The 23,928-nt window shown below is 37.2% G+C and overlaps 1 protein-coding gene across 3 annotated transcripts in view; it reads right to left on the reverse strand.

Annotated features, from left to right (window-relative positions):
* LOC110022478 (exocyst complex component SEC6) overlaps positions 1-23,928 on the reverse strand; it is a 119,954-nt gene that overhangs the window by 84,085 nt on the left and 11,941 nt on the right. For all 3 annotated transcript variants that reach the window (XM_020721435.1, XM_020721434.1, XM_020721433.1), the window contains 2 exons: positions 23,529-23,621; positions 5,012-5,038 (listed from right to left, as the gene is read on the reverse strand). In XM_020721435.1, coding sequence (XP_020577094.1) covers positions 5,012-5,038; positions 23,529-23,621 — 120 coding nt within the window. The remainder of the gene's footprint in view (positions 1-5,011; positions 5,039-23,528; positions 23,622-23,928) is intronic.

Below are 23,928 nucleotides of genomic sequence, written 5' to 3' on the forward strand. Positions count from 1 at the left end.
GTGCAGAAGGCCACCCTAAGGCTCGGAAAGGTCCTATAGGGAATCCCTTTTGGGTTTCCTCATGTTGGTTTCGTCCTTCTAAGTGCTAGAAGTTGATACCACACACGCGAAACTCCAGAAAGGGACGGAAGCGGGTCGAACTAAAACGAGGCGGGTCCCACTTCTAAGGTTCTAAGATAGTCGCAGGAAGACCCCTAAGGCTAGATCCTAACTCCTACGAGGAATACTAGACCTCACGAAAAATTGAGGTCAACACCACCCTCCATCCAGAACTCCATCGTCAGTGATTTCCATTCCGCTTCATCTCACCAAGCGTCTATAGTCACCTCATCCCTAAAATCACATATGTACTGCTCAAGTCCAAGGGAAAGAAGTCCTTTGCCACCTGTAGGCCATGTAATGTCAGAACCAAGCTCTTGCAAATTCCTCGACTTTTTTCCACCTTCCCCGTTCCAATCATGGCGTCGAAGGTCCCTGTAGTCACCAGCTCCAGCCTTAACTGACCCACGACCTGATTAGAAAGAGTTATAAGTAGCCCCACTATCCACTAGCAGCACACTTGGTTGTTTCTCGATCCGCTCCCTCACTTTCATCGTGTGATTCATAGTAAATCTCACTGCTGAATTGAGGGACATCTCTGCTACATCCAAGTGCAGATGCTCCTCCACTACATATTCCTCTAATTGCTCACCCTCTTTCTCCTCTTTCTGAACTAAAAGGATCTAAAGGGCATGCTCCTTGCAACGGTGGTCTGGGGCATAATTCTCATCATAGCGGTAACATAATCCATTTTCTTTTTTATCTTGCACTTCTGCATCAGTAAGGTGCTTGAAATTACCCCTAAAACGAGTACCCACCTGCTTTGGAGTCTTTTTGAAATGACACCGTCGGGGTCCTCGGTATTATGGCTATCAAGGCACTCTTGTAGAATCTTCCTGTGTTAACACCCTTGCTGATCTTTTTCACATATTTTTTGTCCTCCATCATCTGGGCGAGCTCCATCGTCTCCCTCAATCCACGCAGTCTCAACGGTCGAATGGCCACTCGGATGTCGGGCTTTAGGTCCTACAAAAAGTTCCCTTCTAGTCTTGTTGCAAAAATGCCCCTCAATCGCCTTGACAAAAACTCGAATCTATCCATGTACTCCTTGATTGTCCCTCTTGAGTCAAAGTATAGACTTGCTCGTGTAGGTTTCCTTCCCGAATAGCTCGAAAATACTCCAACAAACAATTCTTAAACTTTTCCCATGAATGCATCAGATACCTTGTCCCCATCCATAGAACCCGTACTAGTGTCTTTCCTTCCAAACATAGTTTCGCCGCCATGAGCTTTTCTTCTTCACTTAGCCCATTGACTGTCAAGTAGTGCTCCACCCGATACGCCCACCCATGTGCATCTTCTCCTTCAAATACCAGCATCTTTGTTTTCTGACACTTGCATCTCCACCCTACTTACACTTCCTCCAGTGTTTCCCACGAGGTGTCTGGGGTGAAACTCCCTCATTCGATCATAGCCATACCCCACTCTCGATTCCCTCCTCACTCAATCATGCTCTTTCGTGCCTCTTGCAACATCCCTCCAATTTTTGGCCTAGTCCCCTCCATTGGAAGTCCCCACCCCCCTCTCGAAATCCTAGGGGGGCATACTTAGTATAGATGATGTTACATACTTAGTGTAGATGATGTTCGTCTCATTGTCCTCTCGTTCAATCTCCTTCCCTTTTGATCTAGTCAAGAATTAGTTAATAAACCCATGGTTAGGGTTTGCAACTTGATCGGTCGTCAAGGTCTTGCATCTCCATGAACTTCTTCATCATCTCTAGCATTTCTCATATGCTCTCGAATTTGACCTCCATTCGGCTCTTTATGAAAGAAAACCTTTCCTCCATGGTGGCGAGCCTTTCTTCCATTCTCGATCTGATTTGCCAACTTCTCCTTCCAGCACATCCACTTTCTTTGTTGTCGTCCGTTTAAGATTTTGCTCTGATACCAAATTGATATGATCCAGAATCAAAATCAATAAGCAAACAATGACAAAATTGTAATATATAGGTGGAAAAACTCAAGCGAGGGTGTTCTCACAAAAATAAAAAGAAAACAAACAAGATTCAATGATGATCTACCATTCGAGAGGTAAATCATCTCCACAACAACCCTAAAGTCGCTAGAAACACCACAACAAGAAAAGAAATCTACAGCCAACAAAACATGCATAAAGAAAAAAGCAAACCCTAGGTAATTAGCCTTAATACAATTCTCTCACGGCACTTCAAACTTTCACCCAAAATTTTCTCCCAAACTCCTCCAATTTCACCACCTTGCATACGAGATTAATGCCCTCATGGACCTTTCTTGTTTGTTGGATTCTTCGGTTGTTGGATCTTTCAGTTGTTGAAACGTTCAGCTCTTGGACAAGATGGTTGGGCCGCTCGTTTGTTGCTCAACAAGTCCCGCCTGGACCGGTTGAGTTACGGGCATAACAAAAGCATCCCAAATGTGCTAGGTTTTGAGCATCTGACTTAATCTAAACAATAATTTACAAAGAAGTTAGATATTAAATATGAAAATTGAATGTTATGCGTGAAATTTTCTCCCCCAAGCAAAACCTTTCTCTTTTTGTCTCCACCAAATGCTTATACATATTTAGCAAAAATTGGGAAATTTCAATTTTAGGGTTTCTCATTTCAACTCAATTTAGCTAAGAATCAACTTTTCTAGTATTAAAAAGAACAATAAAAAATACTAAGCTTTGATTTCTAATTTCCTACCTAAAGATGAAAACCCATTTTTCCCTCTCGTTGTTGTGTCATTCCCTGCATTCAGAGCTAATAGACGCTCGTTCAAACGTCATATATGCACAAAAATCTATATGTTGCTTGCCTGCTCAATATTCTCCTCCCCCACTCGTGCCTTCTCATTTCTCCCTCGCTCTCGCTCTCGTTCGCTCTCGTGCACTCTTGCTCGCACGACTAAAGGGAGGGAGAGCCGCTCGATCTACCTTTACCTTGCTTCGGTCTCATCTCGCCTTCCCTCCCTTGTTCGCTCTCTGTTTCACTCCCCATTTACGTAGAATGAGGAATGGAGAGCATGAGAGCCCTCAATTTAATTCATGCGAGAGGCGAGGAGTTTACTTGACTGACACCTAACATTGGTAGGTGGCATGAGAGGGAAAATAGTTGATTTTTTATAATCCAAATTTAATTATAACATTACTTACAGTCATTAGTATTATTAATTATTATTTAATTATTTTTAATTATATTACAAAAAAATTATATTATTACATAGAAAATGACAAGGAAGAAAGTAAAGACACGAATGAGTATCAACATCCAACCCAAGAAAAAAAAAAAGCTAGTGGTTCAACGAATCCTTCAAACTGAGCCCACGAGAGAGCAACAGTAACTTCGCCACAACATCTTTGTACCCGTTGGTGTGCAGTCTTATTCTAGATGAAGATAGTTGTAAGATTGTAGTATACCCGAAAGGTAAAAAAAGTTCAATCTTACCACACAAAAACATGCTCAACCATATTCCCTAACTTACTTGAATAAATAAAATAAAATCACAATTGATAGAAGATACTTTGTGGAATTTTCTATTGCATATAAGTTTCACGAGCATGTGTGAAGTGATGTAGACCATGGAAATACGATCGTTGCACACATCATAACGACTACAAGAACAAATATTCATTCTTCAATGATAGGAAACGCATTGTGCTCTTACCTTGGAAGGAGTCTGAGGTAAAGGGGTTCATATAGAGTATAAGACTATAGAGTCATGACATATCTTTCTACAAGCCTTCAGAGAAATACCAATAGGACTAGGATTGGAAGTTCTAAAAAGTAATGAGTCTAACGAGTCAATATTGTACTTAGGACAACCCCTTTCAAGGGAGTTTCAAGATGTCCCGATTGATAGTTTACTTCTTGGGTTGCCACCATCGAGGTAGATCTAGCATGCCATAGATTTAATTCCAGATTTGGAAACAAATCGACCTACCTACCGGATACAACCGAGTACAAGAACTTGCAAAACCAAGTTATAAACTTAATAGCTAGAGGCTTAATTCATGAGAGTAGTAGCCCATATAGAGTACCAGCTCTGATGGTGCTAAGTGGCAAGGATTGAAGGTGTAAGAGATTGTCAGACATCAGGAATAGCTTACTACCTAGATCTAATCAGGTTATAGACACAAAACCCAAGAAAGATCAAAAGTATGGCACTAAGGCAGAAAAACTAGAAAGAGCGATCTCTAATGTTTAAATTAAAGAAAAAGTGCCTAAAATCAGTCCACAATATACATATATATAATTTTCAAGTAAAATAATGTAATACTAGTGTTAAGTAAGGAAAAGGAAGGCTATAAGGCCGACTAAAACCACTTGAACCGGCCAACAAATTGGACCAGAATTCCCAATTTGCCGGAGTCCCGTTCACAATCCACATCCGCATCCCACATGACGCCCATGCACAACTTCCCATCTTCTATTTTAACATAGCATATGGTTATAAAATTTAGCCATATAATCTATCATTTTCTAATCGTCTCTTCTCATTATGATTTGCAAGGATCATATATGATTAAAATAAATGCGATGGGAAAGTTTAGAGCACAAAAATGTCAACCAAAGTGCAGGCAGTCACCTATTATGGTTTTGATAACCATAATTTATTGAAGGTATTAAATTACAATGTTCTTACATCATACGAGTTATCTGTAAAATGAGTTATTTCGATGGAAGTGATGGATTTTAAAAATTTAACCAATCTCCAAATATCCAGCAGAGAAGAGGAAGGCAAATTGTAAATCATTAAACATAAGGCATGGAATTATTACCATTTCATGATCAGAAATTGTAAATCATTAAACATAAGGCACAACAAATCATAAAAAAAACAACTTTAAGTTTTGGTATGCTTGCAAAAGTAAAGCTTGAACGGACCATCAGAAAGAAATTTCAACAAATGAGGCAGCAAACGATTGAGTCACAGGATATGGGACATACCTCAGAGCTCGAACAAGTGTTTGTGGGCTGCAGCAGTTAAATTTTAAAAGTGAATAAGATGAATTATCTAGCGAAAAGTAAGAAAGTGCAAATCAGCTCAGCTCAGCAGAAAAATATACAAATGGAAAATAGAAGATTTAGTAGAAACGAGTTATCATAATTGCTGAATAAAATCAAAAGAAAGCATAATTCAATTATAGGCCTTTGAAAATATGCACCCCGTATGAACGCAATCATGCAACAAATCAATATTATTAAATCGCTTGATAGCAAAATAAGCAACCAATCAAAACCCTAGACAATATAGTCAGGGTATCAGACAAGAAAGTAATGATTTTATAGCAATTTTAAATTAGTAAATAACAGCATAAAATAAAAAATATAATTCTCTTGTTCAATTTAATATTTAATGTTTCCACTTCTTCTAACTTTGTTAAGTTTATTCTTCCATATATACTTTTAAATCACTTCAATTATGAGATGTCCATAACACTGTTCTCAGAAGGAGCATATCCAGAAAAACTAACACTTTAATTACAATTTAACTCGTAAGTTACGTAACTAGCTTCTGGACCATTAAACCACCGAACAAATTTCATGTTCCCCCCAATTCATCTCATAGCACCATCATCGCAGTTAATAGAAATTGTGCTTCTTTTGCATCATAAAAAATGTCAAATGTTATGATGATTAAATTTCAAGATGCAGATAATAATTGTTTCCTGCCCTTGTAGGGTTTAGCTCATGAAGTTTCGAAAAGATAGTATGCTTTCACAATTAGTAGAAGAGAAATAAAGCATCGAAGGTAGAAATATCACTTTTGCATGAAAACTTAGAAAAATATTTTAGGAAATAAACTTTCCTCTGAGATCAATTGACACTTATCACAAGTTAATGGTCAAGTGACGCACGAGTTAGACAAAAAGCAACACCGACTTGATTCTAGAGATGCAGGAGCATAAGAAGAATGCAACACACAATTCAAAAGGGGTGGTTAACGAAGATTCTGACCAGTAAATTAAATGCATATTTCTGTAAAAAAAACTGATGGAACATAGTGTTTAAGTGGCTAGTAAGCAAAAAACAGTGCAAATCTTGTCGATACTTCCGTATGTAGTTTACAGTTTGCACAGGTGCAGCGTAGTCGATGGTGAGATTCAACGATAGCAGAATAGAAGAATTAAACTGACACGGATTTTGCACCCATTTTTGTAGTAGCGTGAAACCCTGCTGAGCATGGGAACACGATTATTATGAGTCACTTGAGATGACCCGAGAAACCATTTTTGGTTTATTTTCTATTTTTACAGAAAGTTTCCTTCTAATTTTCTTTACTTTCTAGTTCATGTCTATTTCTCTAGTTTCTAATTAGATTATTTTCTCAATGGACCTTTATATAGGTAGTATTTTGGTTTTAGAGTTCACGTTTACACCTACTGCGTTTATAACTAGCTTAGGAACATGTAATATTTTCTGAAGTGTTGTAATATTTTCCTTCTGCAAGTGGTGCGCTTATAGTTAGCTTAGGAACATGTGGTGGAACCATCTCGCCGATACACCATCCAACTTGCTAATTTCAGCTACGGCTGTCGTCGATGATGATGAACATGTTGTCCAACAGCAGATTTATCCCCGCAAGCCCTTTCAAATATCATCGACCACATTATTAGTCTGCCCACTTTATTCCACAACGATCTACTCCTTTCTAAATCTATTTCTCAAATACTTTCTAGAAGTCTTAGAACTATATCATCTAGTATCTGCCCGACAAGCCCTAAATGTTTTATGGTTTCATCTTTCTTATCCAATCCAAAATTCCAAAAAAATCTCCACCATATCCAAATCACTTTTGCAGCAATTCATAGCACTAACCCTAAGTTTTCAAAATTTGGTAAATCCACCTCTACCAAAACTTCAAGTCTACACCTACCCTAAAAACCTAAGCATCTGACCAACCTTGATTTTCAATCTTATATCTGTCAGAAACCTGATCAGGAGGGAAGGATGTTATCCCGCCAAAGAGAACCCTCGGCAAGGTGTTTAGGAAATCACCATAGAGGATATGCAACAAGAAATCTTCCAGTTGCAATAGAGATTGGTCGTTTTTGAGAAGAGACAACTCAAGGAGTTCACCCATAGTCACAACAGTGACTCTCCAAATTGAGAGGAAGAAGTGAATCCCTACCACCAAGAAGTTTCAAGTGACGAACCACTAATGTAGTGTCGATTTGGTATTGAATAACAGTGAAGTTAGGATATTGGAGTACTAAATCAACTTGTCAGATTTTGACGGGCGTGTGGATCTGGACAAATATATCGAGTGGCTTCAGAAGTGGAAGGGGCTTTGAGTATATAAAGATTTCCACCCGACAGGGAGGTCAAATTTGCCACTATTAAATTAAGGATGATTACTTCTTTGTGGAAGGAAAATTTGAAGCATCTTCGGCAACGAGAAGGTAATGATAAAATTACTATATTATATAAGATAAATAGAGAGAAGCAACACAAATATCTTCTCTCATATTACTGACAGGATATGTTCATAAAAAAATTATAAATTATGTCAGAGAGATTATTACGTGGAGCATATAACAGAATTTGATCAACTCATGCTAATTTATGAGTTGGTGGAACTAAAGGAGCAGAAAGTGGCAAGACATCTTGGAAGGTTGGGGTCATATATCAAAAATATGGTGCAAATGTAGTTGTATTGGTCCCTCTTCGATGTCCAGAATCTAGCTTTGATAGTGGAGAAACATCAACATTACCAGGTGATCGCTATACATTTTAGGTAGAGTTCAACCCCAAGATTAGGCCACAAAAATATGCCCAATGAGCACCTAAGCCAACCCCGCAAGAGGAGAAACCATCAAAGAGTGGAGAAAATATGGAGACTGACAATAATACTAAATTCGTGCCAATTAGGGAGTTCTTCAAGTGCCACGATTTTGGGCACATTGCTTATGATTGTCCAAACATAGTGGTGATACTTTTTACTAAGCAGAATGCAGTGAGGGAGATAGAGGGTGAAGACACAGAAGAGGAGAATTGAGAGGAGTACATGCTACTCGCTGATGAGGAAGATATGCTAGAAATTCAACGGATCTTTCGGACTGAGCCTATGAAAGAGAAATAATGACACCTTCACAACATATTTCGTACTTGTCGCACTGTGAAGGTAAAAGTGTGCAACCTCTTTATAGATGGAGGCAATTGTGACAATGTGACATCTATACAGCTGGTAGATAAATTGAGGCTCACTACTCAAAAACATTCTCACTCATATTCCCTAACTTGGTTAAAGAAAGGCAATAAGATCAATGTTGACAGGAGATGCCTCTTAGAGTTCTCTACCAGAGATAATTTCCAAGAGCAAGTTTAGTGTGAAGTGATACCTATGGATGCATATCACGTCCTAGTAGGTCGTCATTCGCAGTACAATCAGTGCACATATCATGATGACTACAAGAACACAATCTTTTACCAAAGATGGGAAGCGCATTGTACTCTTGCCTTGGAAGAAATCTGAGGTGTTTGAGGATGTGGTGCCACAAACTATATTTTTGCAAGTCTTAAAAGCAACAAGCAAGACTAATATTGATTGTCCCAAAACATGATGAGTTCAATAAATTGATACCAGACACAAGGCAGTCACTAATAAGAGTGATCCAACATGTTGTTACATTACATAGAAATGAGAAAATTTTTAGCTATTTTTGGTAGACCCTAAGGAGTAAGTTGGCTACCAAATTTAGGTCAATTCAATGGCGCATTTACGAATAGATGATAGGAGTGGTGAGTTGTTATTTTAAAAATCTATGCAAGTGTTTTATGAAAAATATCCTTAGGCAATGGGATCCAAATGTTTCCACAAAAGAAGAAGCAGCCTCTCATACCCGTGAAAAATGAAGTGGAAGTCGCACCCGTTTCCAAGGTATCGTGACCCCACCAATTGTCGGATCACGATTATTCCTGCAATCACGAGAGAGAGCTTGAGAAACAGTTTTTATTTATTTTATATTTTTACAGCAACTTTCCTTCTAATATTCTTCCTTTCTGACTCTTTTTTATTTCTCTAGTTTCTAATTAGGTTACTTTCTCAAAGGACTATTATATAGGTTGCATTCTAGTTTTGAAATTTTTTTAGTTTTCTTTCTAATTTTATGAATTGAGAAATGTTTTTCTGAATTTTGCTCTATTGAGAATTGTAAATCTTCCGATTGCAAGTAGTGTGTTTGTAGTTTGCTAGGAACCCTAGAACGGTATCATAAACAAAATCATGCCATTAGATGATACCATCTTAAGAAAAAAAGCATGCCCATTATATTAAAGCTGGAAACTAGGTCATGTTTGGTTCACGCTTAAAGAGCACAAAGGATGGCTTAAGCACCAAAAAAACTACTACGGCGTGGACTTAAAAACTGATTCAATAAGCATAATTTCCCAGCTTCTGGTTTAAAGACCATGAAAGCTAAAGCACAGTCAACCACTCACTTATCTCTGCACCCATTTGTCGTTCCTCCCAACCACTTTCACCTTCTCCACCTACATTAAAGTTTGGTGAAGTCAATATCTCCAATTCAACATTGTGCTCCTGCTCAAGTAAAGGTTGTTCAATTGTTCTTCAACAGAGTGGATTTGTCCTGCAAGTCATCCTTTTACCACAACCTAAGGTTGTACCGGATCAAGTGGAAAAAATAGTGGAAACATACAAAGCGAACTTTTATTAATATAGGAATAGGGTTTGCAACATAACCGAACTGAAAATAACCACGCAAAATAAAAGATGACACGAACAAACACCTCGAAAGTGTGTCCCAAGGGCGGTAGAGGTTAGTCTGGTAGATCTGGAGGCTAAGGACAATAAGGGTGAATGCAAGAGAGGGGCCAACATAGGTTGGAAAGTAAACTAGAGGAGGTAGGCAGTATGCTAAGGTGGTGGGAAGGGTGGGAAGGTCTGTTGGGCGGCTGGGAGGTATGTTGGAAGGTGGGCAGCAAGCTTGGAAGGTTCGTCGGCACTTTAGGAGGGTGGACAACGAGCGGGGAAGCATAGGCAACAATGGGAAAGGCACTGGAGTGCGGCTGGCGAGGGAAAACAACAGATGGAGAAGTTGGCAACAAGTCGACGGCTATGAGGAGGAGAGAGTAATCATTGGGGAAGGTGAAAGGGTCGGATATAACACCAACTTGGAGTAGGCTACCTCCGGAGCACCATATTGACCTCATTTACAGTGAGGACTTAGTTTCTTACTCCCATAACTCAAAATCTAGCCCTACAAGTTTCTTGTTGATCATCTTAGAATACTAGTAATGGAGTCCACCTCCTGTAGAGCTTCAAATTACTTCTTGACTCATTTTTATGAAGGGCTCGCATTAGTGGTTCCAAGCACTCATCTTCTAGTTGCAAGGGCTAAGGACCAACATGTAGAGGGCCCGAAAATGAGTTCCTACAGGATCAGACGGTCTTAGGTGAATCATCCACGACTCAGCAACGCACTCGCTACACCACGCACGAAAGTGACACATTTTTGGCCCAACCGTCGACGAACTCACCCGGACGACTTCGGATGACAAAACAGACCACACGGATGAGTCTGGGACGTCGATTTTAGCTAAGGAGTACACTTATATTACTATGGTTGTCCACTTGCACAAATGACACGGAAATCGATGCACCTTTTTTTTTATTTAGTGGAGCACGGGTTCGAGCTCAGCTCAAGTGTAATTCGGGCTGGACTCGGGCTCAACACAAGCTAAACGATTTCAAATTTCAAATGAATTATTTAATCCATTCTTAATGAAATTTAATTGGAACTGTTATATGCCAAATAAACCTCCTCTGCATTAAGGAAATTATTAATTCCCCGCCAATCCTTCGCATAACGGCTACCCAGACATTTCGTCTATACAATTTGATTTGCCACCTTTGCTCTCCAGTTGGCCTCCCCGAAACCTTCAATCACTCGGCTCCCGCATGCCTGCCTCTCTCGACAAATCCCGCTTCCCCTCTTCCTCGGCACGAAAACTTCTCCGCCTTCGGCTCGATCCCGTCTCTGCACCAAAAGCATTCGGCCCCTCTGCATCAAATTTGACTCCTTCCTCTCACGACGAGATTCGGCTCTCCTTCTCCCGGGACCGAGTTTCAGCTCTCCTCCGACCCTTCTTCACGAAACGTTGGGCTCGCCTCTCTCGTTCGCTGGACTCCCCTCTTCCACACGGGACGCAGAAGAAGCCTCGCTCACCTCCTCTCCTTCCTGCGCCGAAAACCCCCGCCCCGCTCCTTCTCATGCCGAACAACCGCTCGACGTTGCTCCTCCCTGAACCGAATGTCGCGCTCCCTCGATCCCACTCCTCCGCTCGCTCGCTCTCCTCTGCGACTCCACGCTGCGAACCAAGCTCCTATCTCCCGGTCGCCTCAGCTCCTTTGATCAGCACCGAAGAAACCCAGCTCCCTCTTTCTCTCTCGATCGCAGCTCTAGCCGAAGCTCCCTGCCTCCTGTCCGGCTCGCCTCCCTCTCCTCTCTGCGCCGAAGCCCACTCCTGCTGCGGCTTCTCTCGCGCGACCAGAAGTGTTCTTCCAGCAACCCTAACTGTATTCCCTTCACATACGGCAAACCTCCCTACTCAATTCTCTCCCAGCCTCCATCGAAGAACTTTTAGGAAGGTGAACTCTAAACATTTTTTTTATCGAATCGCAAACAACGGTCTCTTTTATTTGTCTCTGATGTGTGGATTATGTGATTTAAGATTGAATGTCTACTTGTTTTATTTCTGGATTTATGAAGGATCTTAGCTCTTCCTTCTTTAGAGTTTACTGTTTGGAGCCATAAGGATTTATATCCCCGAAATGTGCTTAGAATTTTGTTAAGCATGTTTTGCCTAGGTTTCTGAAGAGTAAGTTATGTCAATTTGGAGTACTTTATGATTGGTTGTTTCAATAAGCTTATCATCTGTGGCACTTTATCTTGTGTGTTTTGATTATCCACTGTTCTTTTAATTGCATTAGCCATGTTTACTTACTTTTATCTAGGAATCCTCTGATATGCTAGTGTAACAATGGTCTTGTGTGAGCATGGGGAAATGGATTCGTTCTTCATTAAATTCAAGATAATGTTTAATAGTTGTTAAAATCGTGGGCTTGCTTACTTCAACCATGAATTATTGGATGTGAACTTTTCCCCAAATGAGTCTTTCCTCTACTATTATTCCAACATTCTTTATTGGAACTTGCTGATTTTTTTAGAAGGATTCAAATACACACCACATAATTCTCATGGATTTACATCTCATGGATTTACATTTCTAAGTTTTAATCCCTCTAGATATACATCTTTGTGCACACGCGCTAGAAGTCATATCGATTTTGTTTTGACATGACACGAAAGATTTGGGTGGTATAAATGTAAGAATTGAAGTCTAGTTTGGAGATATGTTAACACAAAGGAACTGTGGGGTATGCGTGCAAATTTTTATTTGATTCTTCTATGCCGGTTGCTCGGTATTATCGTTGTTTTGAATAATGATTGGGATGTCATTCTAGCTTGTCATTCTTACTGTTTTGTCTCGACTCTTTCATCGTTTGTACATTATACAATGCTGGTTTTGGAGGCCTTATATGCCACCCGGGTGTTGATTCATCTACTGTTTTTGGGGGCTTTGTGCCCTATTTAAATGTTGATTGAGGGACTTTACTTGTTGTTTTAATGTTGTTTGAAGGGTAATTAAATGATGTTTTGGGAACTGTTGTGGGCTGATTTCGCTGCAATCTAGGAGACTGTAAACTCCTTTTCTTGGGCTAATTACACATTGTTTGGGCATCGTTTTGGGGTGCGTTTGTTGACTGATTTTGAGAGGTTAGCACACTGTTTTGAGGCGAGTTTAAGGGTTGTTTTGGGGTGTTTTGTGGGTTGCTTTTGGAGCAGCTTGGGCACCGTTTTGGCATTGTTTTGGGGGTGCTTTTGTGGGTCGATTTGGGGCAATTTATGTACAGTTTTGTGGTGCTTTGTGGGCTGATCTTGGAGCCCTAAAACACTAATTTGGAAGTCTTTAAATGCACGATTTTTGGGACTGTTAAGGGGCTTGTTTTGTTGTACTTTCTTCGGTCCGCTTGGTGGCTTGTGAGTTGCTTTTTGGTTCAATTTTGTGGCCTTTGGGCTGCACTTTTCTGAGTTTCTTATGGCTTTTGGATCTCATTTCTTTTTATACTGAATTGGAAGACATTTGGGCCAATCAAAACACTGTCGTGGAACAAACTTAAGCACTCTTCTCGAGAATCTATTTAATTACAGTTGTTGAAAGATTTTAAACGTTTTTAGGTTGATTCACTTGTTATTTCCCCGTTGAATTTGTTAGTTTTGGAAGTGGGTCAATTATTTCTTTTCGTTTGTTTTGTTACTTTTGTTAAATAGTTAAGTCAAAAAAAAAAAGAATTTTTCATTTAATTACTTGAAAGACACTTAGAAATATTTGAGGATTAGTTAGAAAAAATATTTAATTGAGGGTAAAACACATTAAGTCACTTTAAGCGCAAGTTAAAGTGTGGGTTTCTTAGATTTTATGAGCACACCCTATGTGAGAATCCATCTACCTAATTCTCAGTGTAGGCTCCCTAGATTTTAGGAGCACACCCTAGTTGAGAACTCATCTACCTAATTCTCACTGTAAGTTTCCTAGATTTTAGGAGCAAGTTAAAGTGTGGGTTTCTTAGATTTTATGAGCACACCCTATGTGAGAATCCATCTACCTAATTCTCAGTGTAGGCTCCCTAGATTTTAGGAGCACACCCTAGTTGAGAACTCATCTACCTAATTCTCAGTGTAAGTTTCCTAGATTTTAGGAGCAAGTTAAAGTGTGGGTTTCTTAGATTTTATGAGCACACCCTATGTGAGAATCCATCTACCTAATTCTCAGTGTAGGCTCCCTAGATTTTAGGAGCACACCCTAGTTGAGAACTCATCTACCTAATTCTCAGTGTAACTTTCCTAGATTTTAGGAGCACACCCTAGGTGAGAGTCCATCTACCTAATTTTTCAGTGCAGGCTTCCTAGATTTTAGGAGCACACCCTAGGTGAGAACTCATCTACCTAATTCTCAGTGTAGGTTTCCTAGATTTTAGAAGCACACCCTAGGTGAGAGTCCATCTATCTAATTTTTCAGTGTAGGCTTCCTAGATTTTAGGAGCACACCCTAGGTGAGCGTTCGCTCACCTAATTTTCGAATAAATAATGAAACTAGACACTTGACCCTGATTCACAAACTGATTAAGACACTAGACATGAGGATGCACCGAAACGTAGTTCATGCTTCCTTAATTAAATCAATAGTGGAATTCCCGCCATGACTTGACCTATAGTGAAACTCAGTGCACTGGGGTTTGAGTTTGGATATTACACTAAAATCCTCCTAACAATTAGGGAAATTTGTTAAATGCCACATATGGATCACCGGACTAGGATAAGTCTGGGGTCTAGGTGGCGAGGGCGATGACGACGTTGCTTATGTGTGCTTAAATGAGGGATACGAAGTGGGATTATTAGAATAGTATCTCTTACCTCAAGGATCTTCAATAAGAAAGAGGAAAGGATCAATGATACTATTCGTCGATTCTTGGTGATATCGTTGCCCCCGACACTCTTAAGTTTTCAGTAGTTCTAGCACGATTAGAGTGACTAGTCTGTGGGCTACACGACTTTACAAAATATTTACAAAAAAATAATTTTTCTTTTTCATGTTAAAAAGAACTGTGCATAAAAAAGACTTAAACAACAGTTTTTGCATGAAAATCAAAGAATTTTTCTATGAAAATTTATAAAGGTCAACGGCTAGTCACTTGGATTGAGGTTAAGCACTGTCTTTTGTAGATTGTCGGGCTGGTAACTCTTGTTCAAGATCGGGAAGCACACAGTCCAGCACTGAGCCCCCACTTCCACCTTTACCAATATCTTATACTCAGTCCTGGTCTTTAATATGTGGCTACAAGTTTCTTTTGCTTGTGATTTCTACGACTCGTTTTTCTAACTTTCGTCTTGGGTTTTCTCGTCTTATTTATTTTTCTTGTAAGTGTATTTAAATTTGTTGCAAATCACATTATGCTTGCAGTACTAATCATGCAACAGTAGCAGATGTCCAGGTACGCTTTTACAGTTTATTTACAATATTTTACTTTACTGCATTTACTTTTCAAGTATATTTTATTTACGTGTAAGTTGTTTATTCTGCATGCAAAATCAGAACTGAAACTGAAACAAAACAAAACAAAACATTGACACTAAAACGGTGAAACATAAATCATCAATCTCAAACACTTAAATCCTTGAGTCATCGCTACAACAAAAGCTTGGAACCAACTTTGTGAGCAGCACGACGAAGAGTTTGGATCGAGCGACAAGAGAATATTCTTAAGTATTATCTTTCTAGCATAATAACCCATAGGACTTCGAGGTAGCTCACCCAGCATGACGTAAATCCTCATACATTCTTTAGGCTCCTGCACAACCAAGTTGTGCAGTTTAAGTCCTAATTCGTTTTAGGTTCTAAGGATGTCGTTCGTTACGACGTAAACCCCCATCTCTTTGCGGGCTATTTGCATAATCAGTTATTATGCAAGTGTAAGTCTCAAATAATAAAATTGACAGGATTAAACAAGTAAATAACATCATTTTTCAAAACTCACCCACACATTAGAATAGTTTGAAAAGGCACTGAGGTTTCTTCTCATGATCTGTGACATCTCCTACCTTCTCTTTCTTTTGGACTCCTGAAAATAATTGTTTTTTATTTGAGTCACTCTCACTTACATCCACGTCCTACCGTGAAAATCTAAACTTTAAATTCTTGAAGACTGATACATTTGATCATTATTGAGAGTTTTCTCAAGTGACCCCCATCATTTAGGATGTAATTAACTATAGAGGCTTGCCTCTGTAGGGAACTTGGAACCCAGGTAAAATAAATCATATTTAATATTTGTATTAGAAAGGAGAACTTGTCAGTCACACATAAAAAAGGTTCGCAGGCTAAATAATGTCACAAATCTCTTGGTTTGCAGGATTGCGTCTACCGCTGAGATATACGCTCACCTTTCAGAAATGTGTACTATTCACGGTATCGGACACGATTATGCAAACTATTGGACGAATAAGATTCATTTGATCTCATTTTTCAAAAACTAAAACACGCTACTTTCAAAACCCAAATTATATACTTCTTATATTAAATTAAATTTCAAAATTATTTTTCAAACCTTCAAAAAGTTGACCGACACACCGTCACATCCTCGGATACAGTCCTAAGATTGGAAGAACAGCTCCACAAAAGAATCTGAAAGCAACATACAACATCAAAAACTAACCTTAAACTCTGAAAACAACAAATAAATAGCTCCTACATGAAAGAGAAGCAGCAAAGGAAGAAGAAGAGGGGTGGGCGGCAGTCCCGCCCCGCCAAAATCCCGCCCCAAGACGCTTGGCCTGGGTTTACGCTGGATCGGCCCTCAATTGGATTGGTCCAATTCAGTAGGGGGAAATCTCGCCCCACGTCAGTGCGGGAAGCTCTGCATCCCGTGTGTCCGGAGTCTATGCGAAAAGCCCCACGTTATAAAGTTTCAAGGATCTCTCAATGCCCTTCCTCTTTATGTTAGCAACTTTAGAGAAATTATGTGAATGTTGCTTGGTTTCTCGTTAATTCACCTACTACAAGCATTAGGTCGTAGCTTTTCCCGCCCTATGATCTCTCTCAAGGCCATCTGTTTTGTCACCTTTAGATGATTTTTAATGTGCTTCACATTTTAGTTGTCATTCTTCAATTTTGTAAATGAATTTTGCATAATACAATTGTGACCAATCAATGTAATATTAATGTGTCTCTTTGTATTTATATAGCATAGTGAGAACTCAATTATTACAATTACCTGTATTATTTGAGTTGGTAGTTCTTTGCAAGTGTTGTTTCTTTAACAATCTGAGCATATCTAAAAAGGTCTTCGCATACCTTGCCTAAATATTTGATGATCTTATTAGATTATTAATTTTCCATGATACAATTAGAGGACTTACATTTTAGAAAAGAAGCTACCCTTAAGCAATTTTAATAAAAAACTACCCTTAAGCAATTTAAAAAAAAAACTACCCTTAAGCAATACAATTATGAAGTTAACTTACATAAGATTTGGACGGAGATGTTATGTCACGAAAAAAATACCATAACCATAAGGGGTTACCTCCAAGAAAGCGATAGCAACTATGTAATTTGATAGTTAACTTACATAAGATTTGGATGGAAATGCTATGTCAAGAACATCTATGTTCTTAGGTGGCCTATTGAAAAAGAATGAATTTTGTAACAATCCAATATTCATTAAGAAGTTAGCACAAATGATACACATGAGAAAGGTTCAAGTGAATTAAGAAACACTTCTGCTAGAGAAAGATAGGGTAAGTGAGAGAAGGTAGTCAAACAACTTTAGAATTGGCAGATTGTGGATGACATTGAGAAATAGAATGGGAAGGGATGAGGGTATGAGGGTATGCAATAGACTAGAAATTAAGGAGATGAGGTGAGCTAAAGAAAGAAAGAAAGGGAGTGAATAGGTGGGAAGGTTTTTCACCTTTCATCCAAGTATTGCAAGGCAAGTCCTAAGCAACATCTCCTATCTTTTTAGATAAACCTCACAAAAAACCGAACAAATAAGAAAATATTTATTTATATAATAGTAGGATATTTTTTAAATTTTAAATAAATCAAAAAGCTTTTGAACAAGCAAATTGTAGGAGGTTCAATGGTTAAGGCAAGGGAGAATGAGTTGAGAAGGAAAACTCCCCATCCTTTTATCCAAGAAGAAGTTTAATTCTCCTATCCCTAGATTTCTCTAAATTTGATTTTATGCATCATGACTTTTATCAAATTTGATTTCCATTCAAAGGTCTTATATATTGAACTAACCTAGCGATGCTACATAGCCCGTTGATTCTCTCACAAAATGACTCATCTTCTTCTCGATGTTCGACCACAATCATGAGCATACTCTAAAACATTCATTTCCTCTCCTAACAAGCGTGCTACTGATTCACGCTAGCAGACCACTCACAATTTCGAGCTTGATGCCAATAGGGAAGCCCTTCACCCTAACGAACATTACTAGTTAGTGTTCATGATCCCTTCTTCAGTGACAGTTGTATTGGTTCCTCGTCAAACTTGAGGTTATCTAACGTTGCTGCAAGTCAACATTTGCTCCTGCCAAATTGTCCTTGCTTGCCATAAGTAATTGATAAGTTCGATGACGACCAACATCCACCTTCCACTATAGAATTTGTCATCTATCTTGCTTTTTAAAGTTTCTTCGCCACCTTTTTTGGTACTTCGTCACAATGATATTGAGGTTCCATCACGTGCTTCATCCTTTTCCCTTTCCCCTTTCTCTTCATCCTAATGTCAGTCAATGATCTCATAGTTGGTCTTTCTACTCCTTCATATAGAATCTCTTCATTTTTTTTGTGTTCATTCTCACAAGTATTCGCTCACACTTTTCCATCATAGATGTTAGTGGAAAGAGTTCCTAGTAATTCAACCACCCATCAAGTCAACCACTATTATCATGATATGCCACTCATTTCCACTGATTTTGGTATTCAGTTAGGAATCGCACTAGAAATGTTGTAGCTGTAATTAAAAATAAAAGTTCAAAAAATAATGCTGAAAAAATTAATAGAATTAGAGATAGAATTATAGCCCTAAAGATTGTTGTTGATACTAAAAAAGATTGTTGTTGATTGTTGTTGATACTAAAATTTTTAATTTTATGGATATTTATGGTCCTAAAGTAGGTTAAGATATAGGTTCAAAAGAAATTTCTGGAATGACCTCGAAGAATTAATACAAATGAAACCATTTGAAGAAAGAATATTTATTTGAGGTGATATAAATGGACATGTTCGTACAGTGGTAGAAAATTTTATAAATATTCATGGTGACTACGGTTCTGAAATGATTAACGAATTAAATAAAATCATATTAGATTTTACTTTAGCTTATGATTTTATTATTGTTAAGATTTTATTTAAGAATAAGAAAATAGATGAATATATCATTACTTATAAGAAAAAAATATCGTCAAAAATGTAAAGATTGTATGGTCATTCCAAGTGAAAATTTAAGTACTCAACATCAATCATTAGTTCTGGATTTTAAGATGACATTGTAAGATGAATGCAAAAACCTAAAAGACACAAAATTATTTTATGAGTAAACTGCAATATTTCAAAAGTTGAGATGGTTATGAGAAAACTAATTCTATGTGACATAAAATAACAAGCCCTATTAAATAAATGTCAAAAGATATACTTAAAGAATAAAAAAAAATTTATTAATAAAAATAATTGGTGATGGGATAATAATATGCAGGAAAAGATAAAATATAAAAAATGTTATGAAAATTGGTTTAAATGTAAAAGCTTAAAGAACTGGAAAAAGTATAAGGTGACCCACAGGGAGTCTAAGAGAATAATTTGTGATGATAAGAATTCTTCTTTTAGTGATCTTTATAATATATTAGATACTAAAGAAAGTGAAAAAATATATGCATAAACTAGACAAACAAACAAAAAGAAAAGTAAAAATATAATTCAAGCAAATTATATTGAAGACAAAAATCAAAAAATAATTTTCTTAGAGGAAGATATTCAACATAGGTGGGTGAGCTATTTTGATAAACTCTTTAATGAAGTTTCTGAAAATATGATCGGTTGTAGTAACCTTAATATCGTTAATAATAAGAAAACATTTTATTTTTATCGTCACATTAGTAAAAAGAAGTTGAGGCTTTAAACAAAATCAATGGTGAAAAAATAGTAGAATCTTATGATATCCCACTTGAAGTGTGGAAATATCTAGAAGATTTGAGAATTTCTTGGCTTACTAAACTTTTTAATATTATTTTAAAAACTAAAAAGATGTCCGAGAAGCAGAGGAAAAGTGCTTTGGTTACCATTTTTAAGAATAAAGGGGGTGCACAAAAGCGTGCAAATTATAGAGGAATTAAATTCATGAGTCATACTTTAAAATTATGGGAGAGAGTAATTGAACATAGGTTAAGACGTGATACAAAGATTTCTCATAATCAGTTCGGATTTATGTCGAGCAAGTCTATTATGAAAGCTATAAATTATTGATAGATTTGATAGAGAATTATAGAGTGAGCAAGAAGGATCTAAATATGATTTTTATTGAATTAGAAAAAGCTTATGATAAGGTTCCAAGATAAATTCTTTAAAAATTTCTAGAAAAGAAAGATGTTGATATGAGTTATACTCAAGTCATTAAAGATATGTACTCTAGAGCTATTACTTGTGTTCGAACAAAAGGAGAATTGACCAATTATTTTTCTTTTTCAATTAGATTACATAAGGGATCGACTTTAAGCCCATGTATTTTTGCTATAGTCATGGATTCTCTTACTGGACATTTGTAGGATGATGTACCATGATGTATACTTTTTGCTAATGATATTCTTATTATGGATAAGATTAGAGAAAGAGTTCACGAAAAACTTGAATTATAGAGGTCTAAATTGGAGTCTAAAAGTCTTTGTTTGAGTAGATCTAAAATTGAATACATGGAACATAATGTAGTCTCTCTAGTGATAAAGTTGTAACTATAAGTGATCAAATCATTAAAAGATGTGAACATATTAGATATCTCGGGTTTATTGTCAAAGTGATGGTGATATAGATGAAATGTTATTAGTAGAATTCAGGTTGGTTGGCTAAAGTGGAGGAATGCATCAAATCTATTGTGTGATAGAAAAGTACCGCTTAGACAAGGAAGAGAGTTTTATAAAATGGTGGTGAGACCTGCAATGTTTTATGGCGCAAAATATTGGCCTTTAGAAGAGAAGTACAAAACAAAGTTAAGTGTTGTTGAGATGAGATGTTCAGGTGAATGAGTGGCTTTACACTTGGAGACAAAATGCGAAACGAATCAATCTGTGATAGAGTTCGTGTAGATCCAGTGTCAAACAAGATTAGAGAGAGTTGACTTAGATGGTTTGGTCACATTAAACGCCGACCATCTAATGATCTGGTTAGGAGAGTAGATGTTTTAGATTAGACTTATGTTAAGAAAAGCAGAGGTAGACCTAAAAAGACTAGGACATATTGTATAAAAATTGATATTAATTTATTAGAATTAAATGAAAATAATGACACTCAATATGACACAATGGAGAAAAAGAATTCATGTAACCAACCTCACTTAGTGGGATAAAGGCTTGATGTTGTTGTTATTATTGTTCTTGACGTTATTGTTCTGTTGTTGTCACATTCTCCTACATTTTAGTTGTTAAATTTACGTTTGGCAAGTCAAGCTTGGAGATTATTCATACCATCAAGATTGATTTTCGTCTGGCAAGTCAAGCTTGGAGATTATTCATACCATCAAGATTGATTTTCGTCTGTGCGGTAGATACTCTATTGCACTTCTACATCAACATCATTTGCTTGTCAAATTATCTATGGAAGCGAATTATTCTTGACTTCTTTTCTCAATGTTCATGTTAATAGTCTAAAGTGGTCAATATATGTAAATACTTAAGAGAAGCTCCCGATCCCTTATTTGAGTTCTATTTCCCTAGCGTCGGTCCATTACATTGTTCAGTAAACATTGTATTCTTTGGGTACAATTTTTGGCAAACTAATAAAATAGGATGCTACTACCACTAAGCTCTCTCACAATCATATGGCCTGTGTTTTCTTTAGATACATATTTCAATTGTTCAAGAGAATTGTATTGGTACTTTTAAGTAACTATTGAAGTCGATTTTAAAAAGTTGCCCTCTTATTACAAGTCTATCAAAATTTTATGACAAGACTGTATTGAACGCTTCAAACTCAGTGAAGTCTTGACATCCTATAAGAACTCTATCAATTTGGTGGATAAAAAGTTCCAACTTAAGTTTTCTAGAATGGTACTAACTAAAAAAAAATCCCCATTTACTATATTCAAACTTAAACATAACAATTTCCTTGATGATTTTGACATTTTGGACTTGGCATGTGTTTGGACGTCGATTTGCTTCCCTGCATATTTACAGATAGTACTTGCAATATTTTAAAATATATTGATTTATTGTATTTTGCTTTTCTTTTGTTAACATAAGTTCTCTGAAATTGCAAGTTCATGTAATCATTTTAATGAATAATTACTAAACTTAGTTACTTACAAAAATGAATCATAGCTTACAACTGATAACAATGTAAGGATAGATGTTGGGAAATTTGCAGCTACTAATTTACCCCCACACCATCTATTCATCTATATGTGAGTGTGTTACTAAACTGAACTGAAGCTTTGTATACATCTTACCCCACAAGGTCCTCTAAAAGTGACTTAGAAATTTCATATCCTTAGAAATTTAATATCTCTGTCTTAAGTGATAGTTTTGATTACACCATGAAAGTGAACTACCTCCTTGAAGAATAAATCAACAATGTGTAAAGTGTTCATTGACCTATGGTGATATGCAAAATGTGACACAATGGAGAAACAATATACTACTATTATTGAATTATTACTTTGTTGGGTCCACTCATAACGAAATCCATTATTACATCTGCCCAAGGTGACTACTGAACGAGAAAAGAAATATATATACCTATATTATGCCCTCGAATCTTGGCTAAGCCACAAACTCTGCACAATTGGATATGCCTCCCAAAATCTCGTACAAATTTGGGCAAGTAAAAAATTCTCTTTCAATAAGAAAAGAGCATTATCCATGACAAAATTTCATGCGATCACTCCAATATGGCACTTCTACAAATTACTTTCTATGATTGAAATCCTCGAAATGCATAGTATATTCTAGTAGAACAAATAACAATCTTATATGTGGAACAGCTCACACGATTTTTCCTAACAACGAACTCAACTCTCCTAAAAATTCTCATTAGTGACATATGCATCCTCCAACATTTCAAACTCCACTACTAATTAACTACATGAACAATACATGTCAACGGCTCAGAGCATCGGCCACCTTATTTTGACTCCCAGCTTTGTGCATGAGCACAAAATGAAAAGAAGAGAAATTATACAAAAGAGACATTTCTCCCCTTTAGCTTATTAGGGCTCTCCAAAAATCTTAGGCCTCAATATAGAGGGGATATCATTGGCCAATAAATAAAACCTCAACCAATCATCTCACATCAGCTTAAAGCGGCTTACCACCTCACCTTAACGTAGCTTATCACTAACAAAAGACTTGAAACAAGCATCAATTGGTTAAGCTATACTTAAGCCTTCAAACCCCAAACCAAGCCCTTACATTAAAAGGCATCCAAATTCCAAACAAAAAATTCCAAGGAAAACCAACATACAAACTTTAATAAAATTGACTTGAACAGACAAACCTAAGTTCATAGGGTATCAGGTGTAAAATATTCCAATTATTTGAGATAAAAGCGACAGAAACCAACAAAACAGTGTATGAACTTAACTACAATAGAAATCAGTATGTTCACGTTACCTCTCCTTTCCAAGCTTATAGAAGTTTGAAATATGCCCCCATAGTGTCTTCTCAAAGGTCTCCCATGTTTGGTCAACATCTTCAAAGTATTCTCTGTAGAAAATAATAAAATTGTCAAAACGTATAGCATCTTTAAACAATATCTCAAAAGCGAACAAAGAGTTCAAAGAGAATCCATCGGGATTTTTTATCAACAAATTTGCAGTCAAAATAATTAGACAAAACCGGAAGCCTCCAAGCTTAAAACATGCACTGCCATTGAATCCATCATTTGACCACTATGAGAGGAAGCACAAATTTGTTAGCAAATTTAAGATATTTCTGCACCTTGTTATTCACTGTTCCCGTTGAAAATATTACAGCGTTGATCAATATTTTTAAGCCAAGAAAACTAGTAAGC

This window comes from Phalaenopsis equestris, unplaced genomic scaffold (genome assembly GCF_001263595.1).
Source record: "Phalaenopsis equestris unplaced genomic scaffold, ASM126359v1 Scaffold000192, whole genome shotgun sequence".
NCBI classification, from domain to species: domain Eukaryota; kingdom Viridiplantae; phylum Streptophyta; class Magnoliopsida; order Asparagales; family Orchidaceae; genus Phalaenopsis; species Phalaenopsis equestris.